Source organism: Thalassophryne amazonica, chromosome 16 (genome assembly GCF_902500255.1).
Source record: "Thalassophryne amazonica chromosome 16, fThaAma1.1, whole genome shotgun sequence".
NCBI classification, from domain to species: domain Eukaryota; kingdom Metazoa; phylum Chordata; class Actinopteri; order Batrachoidiformes; family Batrachoididae; genus Thalassophryne; species Thalassophryne amazonica.
In genome coordinates, this window is record NC_047118.1 from 7,420,556 (window position 1) to 7,439,541 (window position 18,986).

An 18,986-nucleotide genomic window follows, 5' to 3' on the forward strand; every position below is an offset into this window, starting at 1 on the left:
ATCAGTCTATCTTTATTAGTTGGCTATGTACCACAGGCTTTTAAGGTGGCAGTAATTAAACCATTACTTAAAAGCCATCACTTGACCCAGCTATCTTAGCTAATTATAGGCCAATCTCCAAACCTTCCTTTTCTCTCAAAAATTCTTGAAAGGGTAGTTGTAAAACAGCTAACTGATCATCTACAGAGGAATGGTCTATTTGAAGAGTTTCAGTCAGGGTTTAGAATTCATCATAGTACAGAAACGCATTAGTGAAGGTTACAATGATCTTCTTATGGCCTCAGACAGTGGACTCATCTCTGTGCTTGTTCTGTTAGACCTCAGTGCTGCTTTTGATACTGTGACCATAAAATTTTATTACAGAGATTAGAGCATGCCATAGGTATTAAAGGCCACTGCGCTTGCGGTGGTTTGAATCATATTTATCTAATAGATTACAATTTGTTCATGTAAATGGGATATCTCTTCACAGATTAAGGTTAATTATGGAGTTCCACAAGGTTCTGTGCTAGGACCAATTTTATTCACTTTATACATGCTTCCCTTAGGCAGTATTATTAGACGGCATTGCTTAAATTTTCATTGTTACGCAGATGATACCCAGCTTTATCTAATCCATGAAGCCAGAGGACACACACCAATTAGCTAAACGGCTAGGATTGTCTACAGACATAAAGAACATGGATGACCTCTAATTTCTTGCTTTTAAACTCAGATAAAACTGACGTTATTGTACTTGGCCCCACAAATCTTAGAGACATGGTGTCTAACCAGATCCTTACTCTGGATGGCATTACCCTGACCTCTAGTAATACTGTGAGAAAATCTTGGAGTCATTTTGATCAGGATATGTCATTCAATGTGCATTTTAAACAAATATGTAGGACTGCTTTTTTTGCATTTGCGGCAATATCTCTAAAAATTAGAAAGCTCTTGTCTCAGAGTGATGCGTGAAAAACTAATTCATGCATTTATTTCCTCTAGGCTGGACTATTGTAATTCATTTTATCAGGTTGTCCTAAAAAGTTCCCTGAAAGCCTTCAGTTAATTCAAAATGCTGCAGCTAGAGTACTGACGGGGACTAGAAGGAGAGAGCATATCTCACCCATATTGGCCTCTCTTCATTGGCTTCCTGTTAATTCTAGAATAGAATTAAAATTCTTCTTCTTACTTATAGGTTTTGAATAATCAGGTCCCATCTTATCTTAGGGACCTCATAGTACCATATCACCCCAATAGAGCGCTTCGCTGTCAGACTGCAGGCTTACTTGTAGTTCCTAGGGTTTTTAAGAGTGGAATGGGAGGCAGAGCCTTCAGCTTTCAGGCTCCTCTCCTGTGGAACCAGCTCCCAATTCGGATCAGGGAGACAGACACCCTCTCTACTTTTAAGATTAGGCTTAAAACTTTCCTTTTTGCTAAAGCTTATAGTTAGGGCTGGATCAGGTGACCCTGAACCATCCCTTAGTTATGCTGCTATAGAGTTAGACTGCTGGGGGGTTCCCATGATGCACTGAGTGTTTCTTTCTCTTTTTGCTCTGTATGCACCACTCTGCATTTAATCATTAGTGATTGATCTCTGCTCCCCTCCACAGCATGTCTTTTTCTTGGTTCTCTCCCTCAGCCCCAACCAGTCCCAGCAGAAGACTGCCCCTCCCTGAGCCTGGTTCTGCTGGAGGTTTCTTCCTGTTAAAAGGGAGTTTTTCCTTCCCACTGTTGCCAAGTGCTTGCTCACAGGGGGTCGTTTTGACCGTTGGGGTTTTACATAATTATTGTATGGCCTTGCCTTACAATATAAAGCGCCTTGGGGCAACTGTTTGTTGTGATTTGGCGCTATATAAATAAATTGATTTGATTTGATTTGATGTGCTGCACAGGAAAAGGAAAGAAAGAACTACTGTCCTGCACAGGAAAAGGAAAGAAAGAACTACTTACAAAGGTGATGCGCTACTTTACTATAGTAAACAACACTTGTCTGTGTTTCCACTCGACAGTGATCTTAGTGCATGTGAACGCAGTCACAGTGACAGGAAGCTCATAATGTCAAAGACACGCTGCACAGTCAGGTCTATAAGTACAGTAGTTGGAACTATTGACAGTCACAGCCACTGATACCTCCCTCAGAAGTGTCATGACTGTCAGTGTCTTGATGGCTTCCCTCACTAGCCTCGCTCTTGCACGCTCACTCAGTTTTTCAGAACTGCCTCTTCCAGACAGATGCACCATTCAGGACCATAGAAATGTACATGTATCCATCCCCTGACATGTCTAAAGTAAGTGTAAAGGAACATTAAAGTCTACACTACGCTGACTGGAGTCAATGTCCAAATGCTTGTGGATGTGATTTTATATCGAGGCTGAAGAGACCATATAACACTGTGGGATGAAAGTGGCAGAGATAAAGTTTCACGGCCACTTTGGCACTACTGTAAACTGATGTGTTGAACAGGAAGCGCTGTAATCATATTTTGCAATTACATCACGATATGATTCGTCTAAGATGACACTGACGTGGCTTCAGTACTGCACCAAGGCCAAACCCCGTCAGCATTTCACCGCACTGGCCGGTGAAGAGTTTTCCTTTCCTCTGCGCTGTATGCAATACCACTTGTTTTTTTGTTTGTTGTTTTGTATGCAGAATGTGAACAGGTAGACTGTAACACTGAGGCAGCGACCTGCAGGCGGGGCATTAATGTGTTCTTCAAAACAACACACCTGGTAATACGTGCGAGTAATAAGATTAAGAAAGAAACAGCTAAATGTGTAAAGCGTGCGCGCGCGCGCGCACACACACACACACACACACACACACACACACACACACACACACACACACACACACACAGTCTGGCGGGCAGCAACGGTGACATCATCTCTGCTGCACTGAGGGGCTAACGTTACCCAGACCTGAGTGGACGAACACAGGCAGGAGACACTCCGCTCATGGATCAAATACATAATTCAGTTAAAGGAAGTGCTGGGCCCTGTAACCCCCCCCCACACACACACGCCTCCTCCTCAACTAAAACCTGATGCTAGGATCACTTCCACTTCAGGAGAGGGAGTAAGATGTACGTCTTGGACCCCTTCTCCTTCTCCTCTAAATTTAATCTTTCCTCAACTGCCAATAACCGACTGCCTCCCGTCAACCTTTAAAGGGGTCATGTTGTGCAAATTCACTGAATCTACTTTTTCCAGTCAAATGGTGCTTTTCTACTGCTGAGTACCTCCACAACTTGACCCAACCCACGTTTTTCAGTTTTCCATTGGCCAAACCTTCTACAAAGGACCTAGTACATGGTCCATGGCTGTGTTTTCGACGATACCCAAAGGTGACACAAAAGCACTGCAGATTATTAACTGCTCAGCTTGTCATTATTATGCAAGATGGGAGAGAAAAGACGTCCATAACAAATGCGCCATTTTTAAACTATCGCTCGGCAAGTAGCGCCATCTTTACTGTGCTATAACACAAACGCTAAACTTTTCACCAGTTAGTGTGCATCATGTTCTTTTGTTTGTCATGTTGCTGTGATGAGTTAGAGGGATTATGGTCAGCACTGGGAAACAATCGATTCAAAAAGTGCCAAAATATGGCCAAAGATTCATGTTACATACTCTCAAAGTTCTATGACTAAACATGTAGACACGCCCCTGCTATAAGCTAATACAAGCCTGAAATGGGTTGTTTCTGACGACTGTAACATATGTTACAGAAGTTCATATTTGGGCTTCTGCTCTGTAAAAGACCGGCTTTGTGTTATTTGCATGGCAAAGCAGCAGCTTCTTTCCATTTAAAGCAACAGGCTCGGAAATAACAATAATAAAAACATCAAATGATAAAAAATGGAGTAATCAACACATTGTCAGATGAATAAAAATAATGTGATTAAAATAGAGTCTTATGTTCATCGTTCATCATTGACAACAACAACAAAAATAAAAATTTAGCATTTTAAGGAAGTAACCTCAAGGGTATAAGTAACAAAAAATTAACTGATAAATGTTGAAAATATAAATTATTATAAAATAAAATTGTAAATGTCAAAAGTGATAAACACTGTCTGCAATTTATTATTAACAATACATAATTAATAATAATTAATTAATACATAAAGTGGTCTGAATTTAATTACGTATTAACATAAAAAAATTCAGCTTTCCCCCTATCATGCTACCACCAGCTAGCTGTTTCTTTTATTGAACTAAACGGATCTTCCAGGTTGACTGTTAATATTATGTATTCCGCGCAGTGTTCGAGTATGGACAAACTTAGAATATGTTGCACTTCCAAAAGTGACCACCATTTTTGGAAGAGCGTGCACACTCCTCCTTTCAAGATGAGGCTTTAAACCTGGTGTCTCAGATGATGCACATAACCTAACTTTCTCTTAACTGGTTTATGGTTATGGTTTAATTATCCTGACATGCATAGAAAGTTTAGCAATTTGAAAAACGCTTCCATATGTGAACCATTACTTTGCACACTTCTGGAGGTCTTGCACAACAGCAGAAGTGCGATATGGTCCAGCCTGAGAATATTTCATATTTGTACACTGCGTGGCAACGTGCACCGTTAGAGACCTGATAATGGGGTTATTTTGGGATGCATCACTTCAGAGGATGTGCTTGTTTGTTTGTTTTTTAATTCATTATCCTTCGTTAGCAGTTTCCCCTTTTGTAGAATTTCAAACTAGCTGACACCTGCAGTGCTATGCTAGTAAATACCACAAATGATGCCTTTACTGACACCTTGCTGAATGAAACTGATCAAACAGACACCTCCTGTCACAGGTGTGGCACGCTTACCAATTAAACATGTTGATCTGTGGATGACGCTTTGTGACATAAGCACCCCGTGTCACAAAGCAGAACGCTCGCTCCTCTGGGCAGCCCTGTCTGTTGCATGATATCTCAGCGTTGATCCACACAGCAAACCTCCCAGCTCTTCCCTGAAACTGGACCAGGATGTCAACTGCATCCCTGATGGCTGTTAACAACCCACCAAATGTAGCCACGCCCCTTTTATCACATGTTGTTTCTATCCTGACCTTCCTCTGTACTCCTGCAAATGTTGAACTTGAAGTCTGCTATCTGAGACAAACCGGTGTGTTTGAGGCGTGTCATCCTTCCAAGGAGTCCGTTTCTTGCCGGCAGCGCTTTCATGGTCGTCTCCCTCAGAGCACGTAGCAGCGCGTCGGCAGCATGCTGCACCGGCTACGGACACTGAGGAGAGATTGCTAGGAGTGGCTGTGTGCTTTGTGTCATAGATGTGAGGTTGTGCAAGGTGCAAGTGATGTAAACCACACCAACCCTCCATCCTCACCTGGTCCATGGTTTCAGTGAGCCTCCTCCCTCCTCCGGTTCCCAGGCATGGCACAATACCTCAGGCTTGCCCACTTGTTTCGTTCCGCTTCCTGCTTCAGCAAACCAGTCTGGCTCTCCTCACACAGCTGACCGCCGTGCCTCTCCAGAGAGACATGACTCCTCTCTCCTCTTAAACCTCCGTCTTCCTGTCTCCCAGGGTGACAGTCTAATACATCCAAGCTAAGCCGGATCCTTCCTTGTCCTCTCGTCCTCTCGTCTCCAGATGGAGGTCAGAGGGTGAATAGGGCGTGCGTGAGGATTCTCCTTGAAAACCGGCACCGCGGCGGGACTCCCGCTCTGCGATTTTGTTCACAACCTCTTTCACTAGTTCCCTGTGTAAGCTCACCCCTTGCCTCCTTCCCTCCTTCACTCCCTCCGTCAGCACTTCCCTCCTCTCTGCCCATGTCCCCCCCCCCCCCCCCCCCCCCCGTTGTCACAGAAGAGAGCCAGAATGAGCAAATGAGAGCGAGGGAGCGCGGACAAGAGGAGGGCGGGTGGAAGAGATTGGTTGGCAATCAACCACGTGAGTCCCGGCAGAACGCTGAGCGACCTTCTACCAGCTGTCCAGCTCATGCTTCCCTCAAAACCTCTGTTGCCATTGACAACAGCTGCTGTGCCACAGCACCTCAGACACAAACCTATTGGTCGGCAGGATTTACGGCCCCCGCCTCCTATTGTGATGGGGGGAGCAGTTTGGGACGTGTAGTCCTCCGGTGGTGGGATGGATGGATTGATGGGTGTGGATAAGCGGGCATCCCGGTGCTCCCGTACCGAACGTTTTCCACCGTGCTCGCCACGCTACCAGCATGCTACGCTTAGCACATGCTTATATGAAACACACAAGAAGAGGAAAGACCTCGAGTCCCGGGCATTCTTGGTCAGTGAGGCAAAAATACATCCTCTGTCGTTTCCCCACAGAGGGGAACTCCCACCCCGTAACAACAGGAACTCAAACCGCCGAAGGCCACTGCTAAGAACAGCCCCCCTGCCCCCCATGCACACTATTACCTTCTTGTCCTTTTGCTCTGTTTATATCACATCTCTCCCTCTTGTCCAAATATTCCGCCTCCAGTTGTGTTTCGGTGCCATTCTAGGAACCTTCGCATTAGTTTACAGGTGCCACAGAGGGGGGATGTTAGCAGTTTCTTCTTGGGTAACACTGTAATGATTTTGTATCAAATGAGGGGTTCTCTTTCATCTTTGTTGTGTTTCTGTTGTGTTTCCTCCCCGTCGCTCCCTTCGGGACGCGAATTTGAGATCTCCGGCATGGGAGGAAACTGACCAGTTGGCTAAAAACCTAAAAACCGGGCTGTAGCCTGAGTAGCCAGCGTATCCTTTAGCAGTCGAGGGAGGTAAGACCTATTGACTGCTATTGCACAGCGCCTCCTGCTGGCCCCCATCACACTTGCATTGTCAGGGAGCGTCAGTTTCAAGTTTTGTCCATGTGGTATGTTTCTCTGTGCACAATCCAGCCCATACGAAGGCCATGGGACACGCCCACTCTCCATCTGTCTGCAGCAGATAGATGGTTATTTTGAGAGGCGGGGACAGAACAGTTGCCTGGGTGCCAAGGCAGTGCATGGCATCACGGATGCAGCCAAGAGCAAACATTCCTGCTGTCAGTGAAAATGATTTATGTATCTACCTATGAATGACTATATCAGTGGTTCCCAAAGTGTGTTGACCAGCTATTGCGAGGGTGCGGAGATATTGCATGTGTGTGTGTGTGTTATGGAAAGGTAAATGAATTTGGTTTGTGGAAAACTAAAGGATTTTTATGCACTCTTCTGCTGCACTGCTTTTTATGATACACTCACCAACCACTGATTCATCCTCTTTTTTTTCCATCAGTCTTCCAGCTGCACTGCAAAATGCAAAACGTAGAGTAGACGTGTCCCTTTTGGGCTACTGTATCAACAAGGCGGTGCAACATGGTGGTCTCCATAAGGAGGCCGACTCCCATGTCGATATGAAGGGATCAATCTAAGCCTATGAAAAACACTGAATCATTGTTCCACGTAATTATACACTAATGGACCGACGGTTATTAATGCGATATTCAATTTACGCTAATACACGCCCACAAATCCTACACACTGTAGCTTTAAGTTGGTCTTATGATGTTTTTCTGATGTATTACAACAGCACTAGAAAAATAGCGATGCTGCATTTTGGACACATATTGTTGCAGCTTTCTCAGCTTATCTGGGGCCGAAAAGTTCAAATGAATTATTCCAGATGTTTATTGTAATTTTAAAGAAATAATCAACTCTTTAAATGTTCCACAGTATGGCGACTGGCTACTCTGTTTGTGGAAACCCAAAGTCTCTGGAGCCGAAAGACATAAGCGCACCTGTTCTGGCTTATTTTGATTCAACGGACACATAACATAGCTGTGACATGATCCGATATTCTATCGAGGAGCACTATGATGAGCTATGAGCGAAGGGGAGGGTCATGGAATGCAGCAGCACAACAAGGTCAAACAATTGAGGAACAGCAAACGCGGAATCACCACCCCATCATTCCACAGTCCACCATCGATGCGTCTTTCTCTTTTCTCTCTCAAATGAACACCACCATCGATGCAGAGCTCTGCAGTGCCAATTGATCTGGCCAAAGGTGCTGTTTGAAGTAAGATGAGTACGAGAGCACGCAGACACACACACACACACACACACACACACACACACACACACACACACACACACACACACACACACACACACACAGACACACACACACACACACACACACACACGTGCGCGCTGAGACAGACACAGTGGGTGTACTGTAACGTCGAGAGTGGTAGATTATACTATCAACGAAGGAATTCCAATTATTTCCAACAGTGGCTCTGCCTGCACTCATGTGGGAGAGTCTTTAACTCATTGTTTGAGGAACGTACACGGTGCCATGGGTTTTTAGAAAGTAGAAAACTTTTTAAAATGCTCAAGGTTTAACATTTAGTGTTTGTGCGAAATCCTCATCTGTGCATTTTGAGAGAGATGGACATATATCACGGCCAAGAAGTCACCAATCAACCGCGTCCTAGTTCTGTAACTACTCACTGAACACAAGCGTGATTATCGACGGTGCTTTTTTTTTTGTAGCCTATGTTGATTTTCACAAAGTGTTTGAGTCGGTTAACCGGGCTGCTCTCTGAGACATCCTGAGAATTCTCGGAAACGCCAAGACATCGCTGGACATCACAATTAGCCAGTGAGTGCTGTGCACTGCAGGGGCAGAATATGAGAATTTTTCCTAGTAAAATCTGGTGTTCCTCAGGGATGTGTTCTGTCTCCTACACTTTTCAATGCTTGCATCAACTGGGTGTTGGGTAAGGTCATGGAAACCAGCAGCTTTGATGACTAGACAGTTACTGACCTTGACTTTGAGGACAATGCTGTGATCGAAGTGAGCGAGGAGTCAGGCTGTTTGGGTTTCCATTTGTCTGGGATCAATAACTTTCTGGACTTACTGATCAAAGGTGTATCTGTATGTGGTGGAAGTGTTGAACTTGAAGAGACATTCACTTATCTCAGTAGTGACTGTCATGTCTCTGGGTCCTCCACCTTTGAGACTGTGAGACACTAGGAAGAACTTATGTAGTCATGAAATCCCTGTACAGATGTGTTTGGCAATGCTGATATCTTGGCAGGAGAACAGAGGTCCAAAGTCTTTAGGCTCCTGGTGCTTCCTGTCTTAGGCTAGTATCTCACTAACACATGAGTGGTGGAGAGGAGGCGGAGACGCAACATCATGCAAAAACAGGCAAAAAGGCAATAACTTTCTCATGTGGAATCTCACAGAATTGGTCGTCCCGAACTGAGCTCCAAGAGATGGCGCTGCTCTGCTGTGGCAGACAAGACGGGTGGCCGTGATCCTTTGGAAGAGCTCGATAAAAATAAAATAAAAGAATAAAGCCAGAGTGCTGACATCGTCCATCCAGCACGGCGTGCACAGCGGGTGTGCACTGACCAGGAGCATTACACTTAATTTCCACTTCCTTCCTCAGAAAAATATATATATAAATAAATAAACACAATGAATCCGATCCGGTCTCTGCAGCTCGTCTGTGGCTGGACAGGACATATCCAGCTTGCTCATGCACATGCTTGTGCACGTCGGGTGGCTGCCGGCCGACTGCAGAGCGGGGTGGCTGGAGGCTGCTGGAGTGTTCAGCCACTTCCAGAAGCGCTGTTCCTCTCCAATCATATAAAAGGGAAAGTGTGTGTCAACCACACACAAGTTGTCTCACATGTTGCGCACATTCTGAGTTACAGAGACGATGTGCTGAGAGGTACGAGGTGTCCACCTGATGATTTGACGACGCAGAAATTCAAAATTCAAGCAAAGTGTGGGCACCGCCACGCGACTGAGGCGAGGGGACGGTTGCCAAACGGCACAAATTTCCTCACAGATGCCGTTCACAGGCTGTCGCAGCCCAGTAAGACACTGCCTTTACTGTTTGGCTGTGACACTTCGACACTAAGAAGTGACCAAAGGTGATGGCCACTATTGCTATCTATGCCACAACCTGCACATACATTCAATGGACACTCACATGTTTATGTCATTATGATGATTAAGTCCAATAAACATGAAACATGGGCCAATCACACAGAAAAATGAACAAAACACCGAATGCCAAATTTCATATTAGTCAGTCACAAGTTGGTGCCACAAGTGTGGAAGCAATAATCTGAAATTATATGCATAGAAAAGCATGAAATTCATATCTCAACAACTTATCCATCAAAGAGCAGCAATACTCAAAGGAGAATTTTGATCATTTTCAGTATTAATAGTTTTAAATTGCGCAGACTGAGCACTGCAGATGTAACATTTGCTTTCAGAGAGTGCTGATGAAAAAGTGGAGAGAAGGCCAGAAGGAGTTGCATTGTTTGTGGGCTTAAAGAAAGCTTTTGACAGGGTGCCAAGAGAAAAGCTGTAGTATTGCATGAGGAATTTTGATGTGGCAAACACGTATATGAGCTGCAGAACTATGTGCAAGGACATTCACCACACTGAGTCTGGTGTGCTTGAGATCCCTTGCTATAATCAAAATTCCCAAGGAAGTTTTGTTTCTGAACGCTATTCCCCAATAAGGGGGGGGGGGGGTTCAGGTTAAACCTTATTCAGAAGAAGTGACTGATATTGTGATTGACTCTCATATATAAAAATGTTCAACTCAATCCATTGCCCAATCACCTCTGACCTTCATGTGTACCACAAAGAAAATATTTCTATCAGTGTTGCTCCTATTTGGTAGAATACTTGATTGAACAGATATGAAGGTAAATTAGATCTGCATACAAGGATTTAACCCTGTGTGTACCTGCTGGCAGGTCTAGTTCATTTTTGCTGTTGTTCTGGTCGTAGTTGCAGTGGCAGTAGACCAAGCAGCACATCCCACATTTCCCAATCCTTGGACAAGTCCTCTAAATCTTCCTGGGGGATACTGTCAACATAAGAACATATTTCTAAAGGCAATACTTAATCAAAGGGCAATTTTACAGCTCCTAGACCTTCACAATTTTTATGCAATTAACCTGACAAAAGCGTAAGATCAGTTATTTTAAATTAGAACTTGCTTTCAGACATATAACATTATTGTGAAAAGTCAAAATTCATGTGAAGAAAATAGTGTTTGTAAGAAAGAACAAAAAACATGATTCCAATTATTTTTCTTGTTTTCTCATTTTTAATACTATTCCTTTAAATCGTTCTGAATTTTATCAATGCTAGCATTACACTAGCAAGTGGTTGAAAAAAAAAATTCTATTAACATGGCGCTAATTGCACACAATGTGTAAAATTACAGATTCAATGCTAAATTCTTTAATCAAAATCTCTAACTGGGTTCCAGCCTGATGTTTCCCAATTAAAAAACATTATTCACATGAAAACAATCTTGACATGTTCATTTCCAAATCAGATACTGCGCATGTTTAGCTAGCATGTTTAGTTTAGCTGGAAGATAGCATTTAGCCATTTTACTGACTGGGCCATGACATGAAGTATATATAGTACTACCATAGCACCTACTTAGATTACATAACATATATTTAATGACATCCACATCATAAATGCTTGGGCAGCGATTATATTATTACTATCTGGTGCATTCCAGAACTACAACAGCCACTAGCCAACAGCAAACTAGCAAATGTACGAAAGTGTACGCGTGGAAGAAAACAGAAAACAACCATCAAAATGGATAGAAGAATAACCAGAATGGCAAAGGCTCACCCATTGATCAGCTCCAGGATGATGAAGACAGTCTGGAGTTACCTGTAAGTGCTGTGACAGTTAGAAGACGCCTGTGTGAAGCTAATTTATTTGCAAGAATCCCCCGCAAAGTCCCTCTGTTAAATAAAAGACGTGCACAAGAGGTTACAATTTGCCAAAGAACACATCAACTGGCCTAAAGAGAAATGGAGGAATATTTTGTGGACTGATGAGAGTAAAATTGTTCATTTTGGGTCCAAGGGCCGCAGACAGTTTGTGAGACGATCCCCAAACTCTGAATTCAAGCCACAGTTCACAGTGAAGACAGTGAAGCATGGTGGTGCAAACATCATGATATGGGCATGTTTCTCCTACTATGGTGTTGGGCCTATATATCGCATACCAAGTATCATGGATCAGTTTTTGGACATGTCAAAATACTTGAAGAGGTCATGTTGCCTTATGCTGAAGAGGACATGCCCTTGAAATTGGTGTTTCAACAAGACAATGACCCCAAGCACACTAATAAACGAGCAAAATCTTGGTTCCAAACCAACAAAATTAATGTTTTGGAGTGGCCTGCCTAATCCCCGGACCTAAATCCAATTGAGAACTTGTGGGGTGACATCAAAAAAGCTGTTTCTGAAGCAAAACCAAGAAATGTGAATGAATTGTGGAATGTTGTTAAAGAATCTTGGAGTGGAATTACAGCTGAAAGGTGCCACAAGCTGGTTGACTCCATGCCTCGTAGATGTGAAGAAATCATGAAAAACTGTGGTTATACAACTAAATACTAGTTTAGTGATTCACAGGATTGCTAAAAAAGCAGTTTGAACATAATAGTTTTGAGTTTGTAGCGTCAACAGCAGATGCTACTATTATTGTGAACACCCCCTTTTCTACTTTTTTTTTTTACTAATAGCCCAATTTCATAGCCTTAAGAGTGTGCATATCATGAACAGTGTTGCCACAGTTACTTTGAAAAAGTAATCCAATTACTGATTACTGATTACTCCTTGAAAAAGTAACTTAGTTACTTTACTGATTACTCAATTGTAAAAGTAACTAAGTTAGATTACTAGTTACTTTTTTAGTTACTTTCCCCAGCTGCTGACAACAACCCACGTCATCATGACAATGATACCTGTTTTGCCAAAACTCACTTTATAGTCACCCTTTCTTGACTTCAATGAAAATAAATACTTGTTTTATAAAAGTAAAATAAAGACCTCTTTCTTGACCTCATATTTAACTGTTGACAGCACTGTAACAGTAAAACTTGCAATTTCAAACCTACATTGTTTATAAATGCGACTATTAAATTCTAACATTTTTCTAACATTTAAATTCTCTCTAAACATTTTACTTGTCGAAATGATTATTATTTTAAGCAATATTAGTAGTTGTAGTAAAAAACGGCTTCAAAACTGGACCTTTAATCTAGGGGTGTTGTGAGGGGGGCACATCCCTGCCCCACGCCCCCATTCCATCTGGATTCGCCCCTGCTTTGGCGTTTGAGCACAAAGAATGGATAACATTTATTTATGCAGAAAACATGACCAGATTTACAGGTAAGAAAGTTTTATTGCGTTTTCACATCATGTGGTCCTCAGAAAGAGAGTTTAGGTGCATTTGAGTGGAAAATAGTGTTAGTTGTTGACGCGTCGCGGAGGATCAGCTGTTTTTAATGAGACGATACGGAGCAGCTCAGCTCAGCTCTAAATAAAGGAGGAAAAAAGTATAAAAACGTCTTTGTAAAGCTCAGTGCAGGTGTGCTGTTTTCACTGCGCTTTAAGAGGTGAGGACGAGTCGAGCAGCTGAAAAGCTCACAGCTCGCTTAAAGTGTGCAGTTCAGTCAAACCCCAACTCCCTGCCCACGGAACAAGTTTAATGCTGCTATCGACCCACAATGAAAAAATAATAGTAACGCACAGTGACATGGAGAAGTAACTTTAATCTGATTACTGATTTGGAAAGATTAACGCGTTAGATTACTCGTTACTAAAAAAAAGTGGTCAGATTAGAGTAACGCGTTACCGGCGTCACTCATCATGAATGCTTGGTCTTGTTGGATTTGTGAGAATCTATTGAATCTACTGGTACCTTGTTTCCCATGTAACAATAACAAATATACTCAAAACCTGGATTAATCTTTTTAGTTACATAGCACTACTATTATTCTGAACACTACTGTATATATACGAGGTCTGTGATAAAAGTAACGGACCTTATTATTTTTTTCAAAAACCATATGGATTTGAATCACGTGTGATTACATCAGACATGCTTGAACCCTCGTGGGCATGCCAGAGTTTTTTCACGCCTGTCGGTTACGTCATTCGCCTGTGGGCAGTCTTTGAGTGAGGAGTCACCCACCCTCTCCTCAATTTTTTCATTATTTAGGAATGGCTCAGAGACTGCTGCTTTGTTTGATCAAAATTTCAAAACCTGTAAGGCACAACTGAGTGGACACCATTCGATAAATTCAGCTGGTTTTCGGTAAAAATTTTAAGGGCTGATGAGAGATTTTGGTCTGGTAGTGTCGCCGTAAGGACGGCCCACGGCGCCTGACAGCGATCTGCGCTTTGAGGCGGCAGCGTCTCGCCGTTTCAAGTTGAAAACTTCCACATTTCAGGCTCTGTTGAGCCAGGAAGTTGTCAGAGAACAGAGAACTTTCAGAAGAAGTCGGCATGAGGAGTTTATTCAGACATTCCATTGTTAACGGACATTTTGTAATGAAAGAACGTGCGGGCAGAGTCGCATGTCGGGCTGGACCCGACCGTGGGGGGTCGCGACAGGAAAAACACCTCCGTTGGAAACCTTAACGGGCAAGTTGGAACATGCCCAAGCTGTTAAACAATGTCTCAGTTACTCACTTGTTGAAAGCCATCAAAAGCCGCCTGAATTTTACAAATGGTTTTCAACACGGAGGTGTTTTTCCTGTCGCGGCGCACACAGATTCGCCGAGTCGTCACAGAAACGACTCGGTGAATTTCCGCGCAAAAAAAATGTCCTTAAACAGTGGAATGTCCGCATAAAGTCCTCATGCCGGCCTCTTCTGAATCTTCTCTGTTCTCTCACGACGTCCTGGGTGAATTAAGCCTTAAATTAGAATGTATTCAGGTCGAAACAGGCCGACGATGGCGCCTGGAAGCGCTGCGCAACGTCCCGCTCCGTGGGAAGTCCTTACAGCGACAGAAACACCCCATAATCTCTCATCAGCCGTTAAACTTTTCACCGAAAACCAGCTTAATTTCTCGAATAGTGTCCACTCGGATATTCCTCACAGGTCCAGAAAAATGTTTGATAAAGCAACGCGCGCCGTCCGCAGCAGCTATTCAGACAAAGATATTCCGACGGGCGAGGTGGAGCACTCCTCACTCAAGGCCTGCCCACAGGCGAATGACGTCACCGACGCGTGAAAAAACTCACGCATGCGCACGAGGGTTTAAGCATGTCTGACGTAAAAACATATGAATCAAATCCATTTATTTTTTGAAAAAAATAAAAAGGACCGCTTTTTTCATCACGGACCTCGTATATATATATATATATATATATATATATATATATATATATATATACATACACACACACACACACACACTTTTTTCCTCCTTTTGGGGAATAAATTGCACTAATTTAGAATTTCTCAATTTCATAATTAGTATACATTCTTTTTCTGAATATGTCCATTCTAGCAATGCTAAACCTGTGATGTCACTCCGTCAGGCTCACTACAGCTAATCATGTCCACATCTACCTTGATGTAGAAGTGGTGTCCCACCAGATTTTCCTACCTGTCAAAAATATCTACCTATTAGATGTATGGATGTGCTAACATATCTAAATATAACACAATGCTAAAATACGAACATGCTAAAATATGAGCATCGCGTTCTTCTTAATTTGCAGTTGTTTAATGATAAAGCTCCTCTATCAATCAATCAAAAACAGTATTTACATTTTAAGAGTGGAAGCTGTGCAAATCAAGGAATATTTATACATCACAACTTGTGTATATGCAGGTATTGGGACAAATTTAACTCCATAGCTTTGAGTTAGCGGAAGTTAGCATGCATGCTAACACCTGCAAAATGTCTTGTAAATGACTCCAGAAGTGTTATCAGATTACAAAAACAGCATTTTTAGTTTTAGAAGTGTTTATTTCTTGCTAGTTTTTGCATAATATATGACAAAGAGGATATAGTAGTTACACACAAAACAAAGCGATCTGAGAGACTAGCAACTGACGTCATGGTGCAACTCTACTCTGATTGGCTGTCACGCCCGCCACTCATAAACAAAAATGAACAGATTGAAAAAGAATCTGACTTTTTAACCTCTTAAAATACATCGCGGTTAACCATCTTTGAACTTATCTAAGGTCTGTGTCCCAAGAATGTTCCCTGTAAACTTGAAGAATCTAGCTGTAACACGACTGGACTTATGCTGAGCACAGACAGAAAGACAGACGCAAAGCCTTCGTAATACCCGATGGCCATATGTAATGGCCTCCAGTAAAAATATATACCTATTATAAGTTAGGGGTCTTTCTACCACTCAAATATACTTCTATACACCTGATTTTTATGAGCTGCAAATTTGATTTGGCAGAGGTTTTTAATGCAAGACGTCCTTTCTGACACAACTGCATATGTACAAAGAGAAATAAAGCACCTGGGAAGAAAACCCTGAATAAATGGGAGAGCATGCAAACTCCAAACTGGACACTGGTGAGCTAGAAACCAGATCATACCAAGACTGGAAGAACTATCATACTTTGACTGTTAATATACTAGCATTGCTGTTGTTCTGATTCTTGTAATGACCTGCTCCACATCAGGACACCAGGAATTTACAATCAGTTGATTACTTGTAGCCTACTGCAGACAAACAGCGCCACCTGCAGGAATGGCAGCAGCATTAATTTCCTACTCCTGCAGATGGCTGCTCCCTCCACCAGGCCAACATGTGACTGTTGGTGTAAAAGATATGTTAGAGATCAAGTCTGTCCTTACATGAGGTGACAACCCTCAAAATATTAGACCCCGTTCAGACTGGAGTTGGCAATCCGGCTTGAGTTGGATTTACTTTCTCTTCAGATACCACTCACACGACAGGTTATGTATGCAGGAATACTTTACGTATGCAGCAACATGTATGCAGGAACACGTCTCTGGAGCTTGATAAAGGACGACTAGACTTCTTTAAGTTTCGTGAAGACGCTTCACCTCTCATCCGAAAGGCTACTTCAGTTCTAAAAACCAAAAGGTGGAGAGTCCCAGGTATATAAACCAGAGTGGGTTTTTTGTGTGTCCCCTGGAGGAAATATGTGATCCACTATTGTTCATGTGCCTAATCACATGGGCCAAGGTGGAGTGCTGCAGAGATGTTTATCCTGGAAGGTTCCTCTCTCTCCACAGAGGAATGCTGGAGCTCTGAGAGTGATCAACGGGCTCTTGGTCACCTCCCTGACTGAGGCCCTTGTCATGTGATCGCTCAGTTTAAACGGGCGGCCAGCTCTATGAAGAGTCCTGGTGGATCTGTATTTCTTCCATTTATGGATGATGGAAGCCACTGTGCTCATTGGGGCCTTCAAAGCAGCAGAACGGTTTCTGTACCCTTCCCCAGATTTGTGCCTCGAGACAATCCTGTCTCGGAGGTCTAGAAACAATTCCTCTGACTTCATGCTTGGTTTGTGCTCTGACATGACTGTCAACTGTGGGACCTTAGATGTAGACAGGTTGTGTGTCTTTCCAAATCATGTCCAATCAACTGAATTTACCCCAGGTGGACTCCAATTAAGCTGTAGAAACATCTCAAGGATGATCAGTGGAAACAGGATGCATCAGAGCTCAGTTTTGAGCTTCATATATGAGTTGTTAGTTTTTATTTTTAATAAATTTGCTTAACTCTCATAAAAGCTTTTTTAACATTGTTATTATGGGTATTGTGTAAAGAATTTTGAGGGGGAAAAAAACAAAAATTTCATCCATTTTGGAATAAGGCTGTAACATATGATGTAGAGTAAGTGCAGCACTGTGAATACAAGTACTTTCTGGATGCACTTTATCCAGCAATGTGTTACGTGTTCACCCACAGAGGATTTGTGAGATCATCGTTTGCACAAAATTGCACAATCCCGCCAATTATGCTTTTAATTACAGGTTGTAATGCAACAAAAATGGTAAATATTCTACTTCTACATGCACGGAAAGTCTTGTGTTAAATGCTGATGAAGAAGCAACTGAGTTTTGCAGTCATTTTTATTTAACAACACTGACTCAGTAAATGAACATGATTTATATATGAAGGAGAAAAGTGCAGATCAAGTGGACTTCATTAGAAGTAACGCTTCTCCTGGAGAAAGAGAAACAGGATCATGAACAGCCTTTAGAAAACACCGTATACGGTTTACTGCTGACAGGCGCGTGAGGGAAGGGACACGGATCCAAGGCCAAACTGACTCAACGAGGGACAGGCAGAAATGATGACAGAGTGCAACTGGAAACGTCTGGCGTCTGGTTCCTCTGAGCTGGATCGCCTCTCACATCCCACCAGTCTGTTGTTGGACCCTTCTATGGCTCCACCCCAGCTCCTCCTCCTGAAAAAGATGACAGCTGGCCTCAAGCATTTACATAAACAATAGGAAAACATATTGGCCACATGTAAGTATGATTTGGTTATCATGATATTTTTGTTAAACCCCTTGAATTAAACCTAACAACCTACACTACCTGATCACCTTGGTTTATTTTATGGTGATCTATTAGGTTGACTAACCCCTCAACCACAATGGGCACAGATCAGTCTGGTTGTAGAACACTGAATAGGTGTAAGAAGTGTTGCGTTTTTTTTTTTTGTCTGTGTTGCTGGTTCTCTTTGATTTTTGTGCTTCTGCAATAGGCCAGTACGCTATCCAGATCAATACTTGCATTTTTTTTCTCTGTTTTCTGTTTATTTTTTATTAATTCCAACTAGTATGTGCTGTCGCCTACAAACAAAGCCTGCAGTTAAATCCAGATTGAACAACATGGATCAGAGAGCTCCAGATCCTCAACACTCATTCTGAAATCCATTTGTCCATGTCTTTGGCTCTTGGTCTCTTTGGAGGATCCTTGGGGTCTGCTGGAATGACTTTGAATGCTAATTCTGAAATCCACTTGTCCATGGGACAGGTGTGTTAACCAGTGACCTCAGGCAACAACTGGATGTCTTTGGTTCTTCGTCTCTTTGGAGGATCCATGTGTTCCACTGGAATAACTTTGTGTCAAAGAAATGGTTACTTAGGGAGACACAGATGATGAGTATCACTTGCATTGTGAGGGAACATCAACTCTGACATTTTGGCCATGTGGTACGTTTTCCAGGGCATGACTCAGATA

The 18,986-nt window shown here is 42.7% G+C and overlaps 1 protein-coding gene across 1 annotated transcript in view; it reads right to left on the bottom strand.

The window, feature by feature from the left end:
- Positions 1-5,551, bottom strand: part of arhgap23a (Rho GTPase activating protein 23a) — a 201,235-nt gene extending 195,684 nt beyond the window's left edge. The window contains exon 1 of the mRNA XM_034189548.1: positions 5,324-5,551. Within this exon, the coding sequence (XP_034045439.1) occupies positions 5,324-5,332 (9 nt within the window). The 5' untranslated portion in view covers positions 5,333-5,551. The remainder of the gene's footprint in view (positions 1-5,323) is intronic.
- Positions 5,552-18,986: the final 13,435 nt, after the last annotated feature.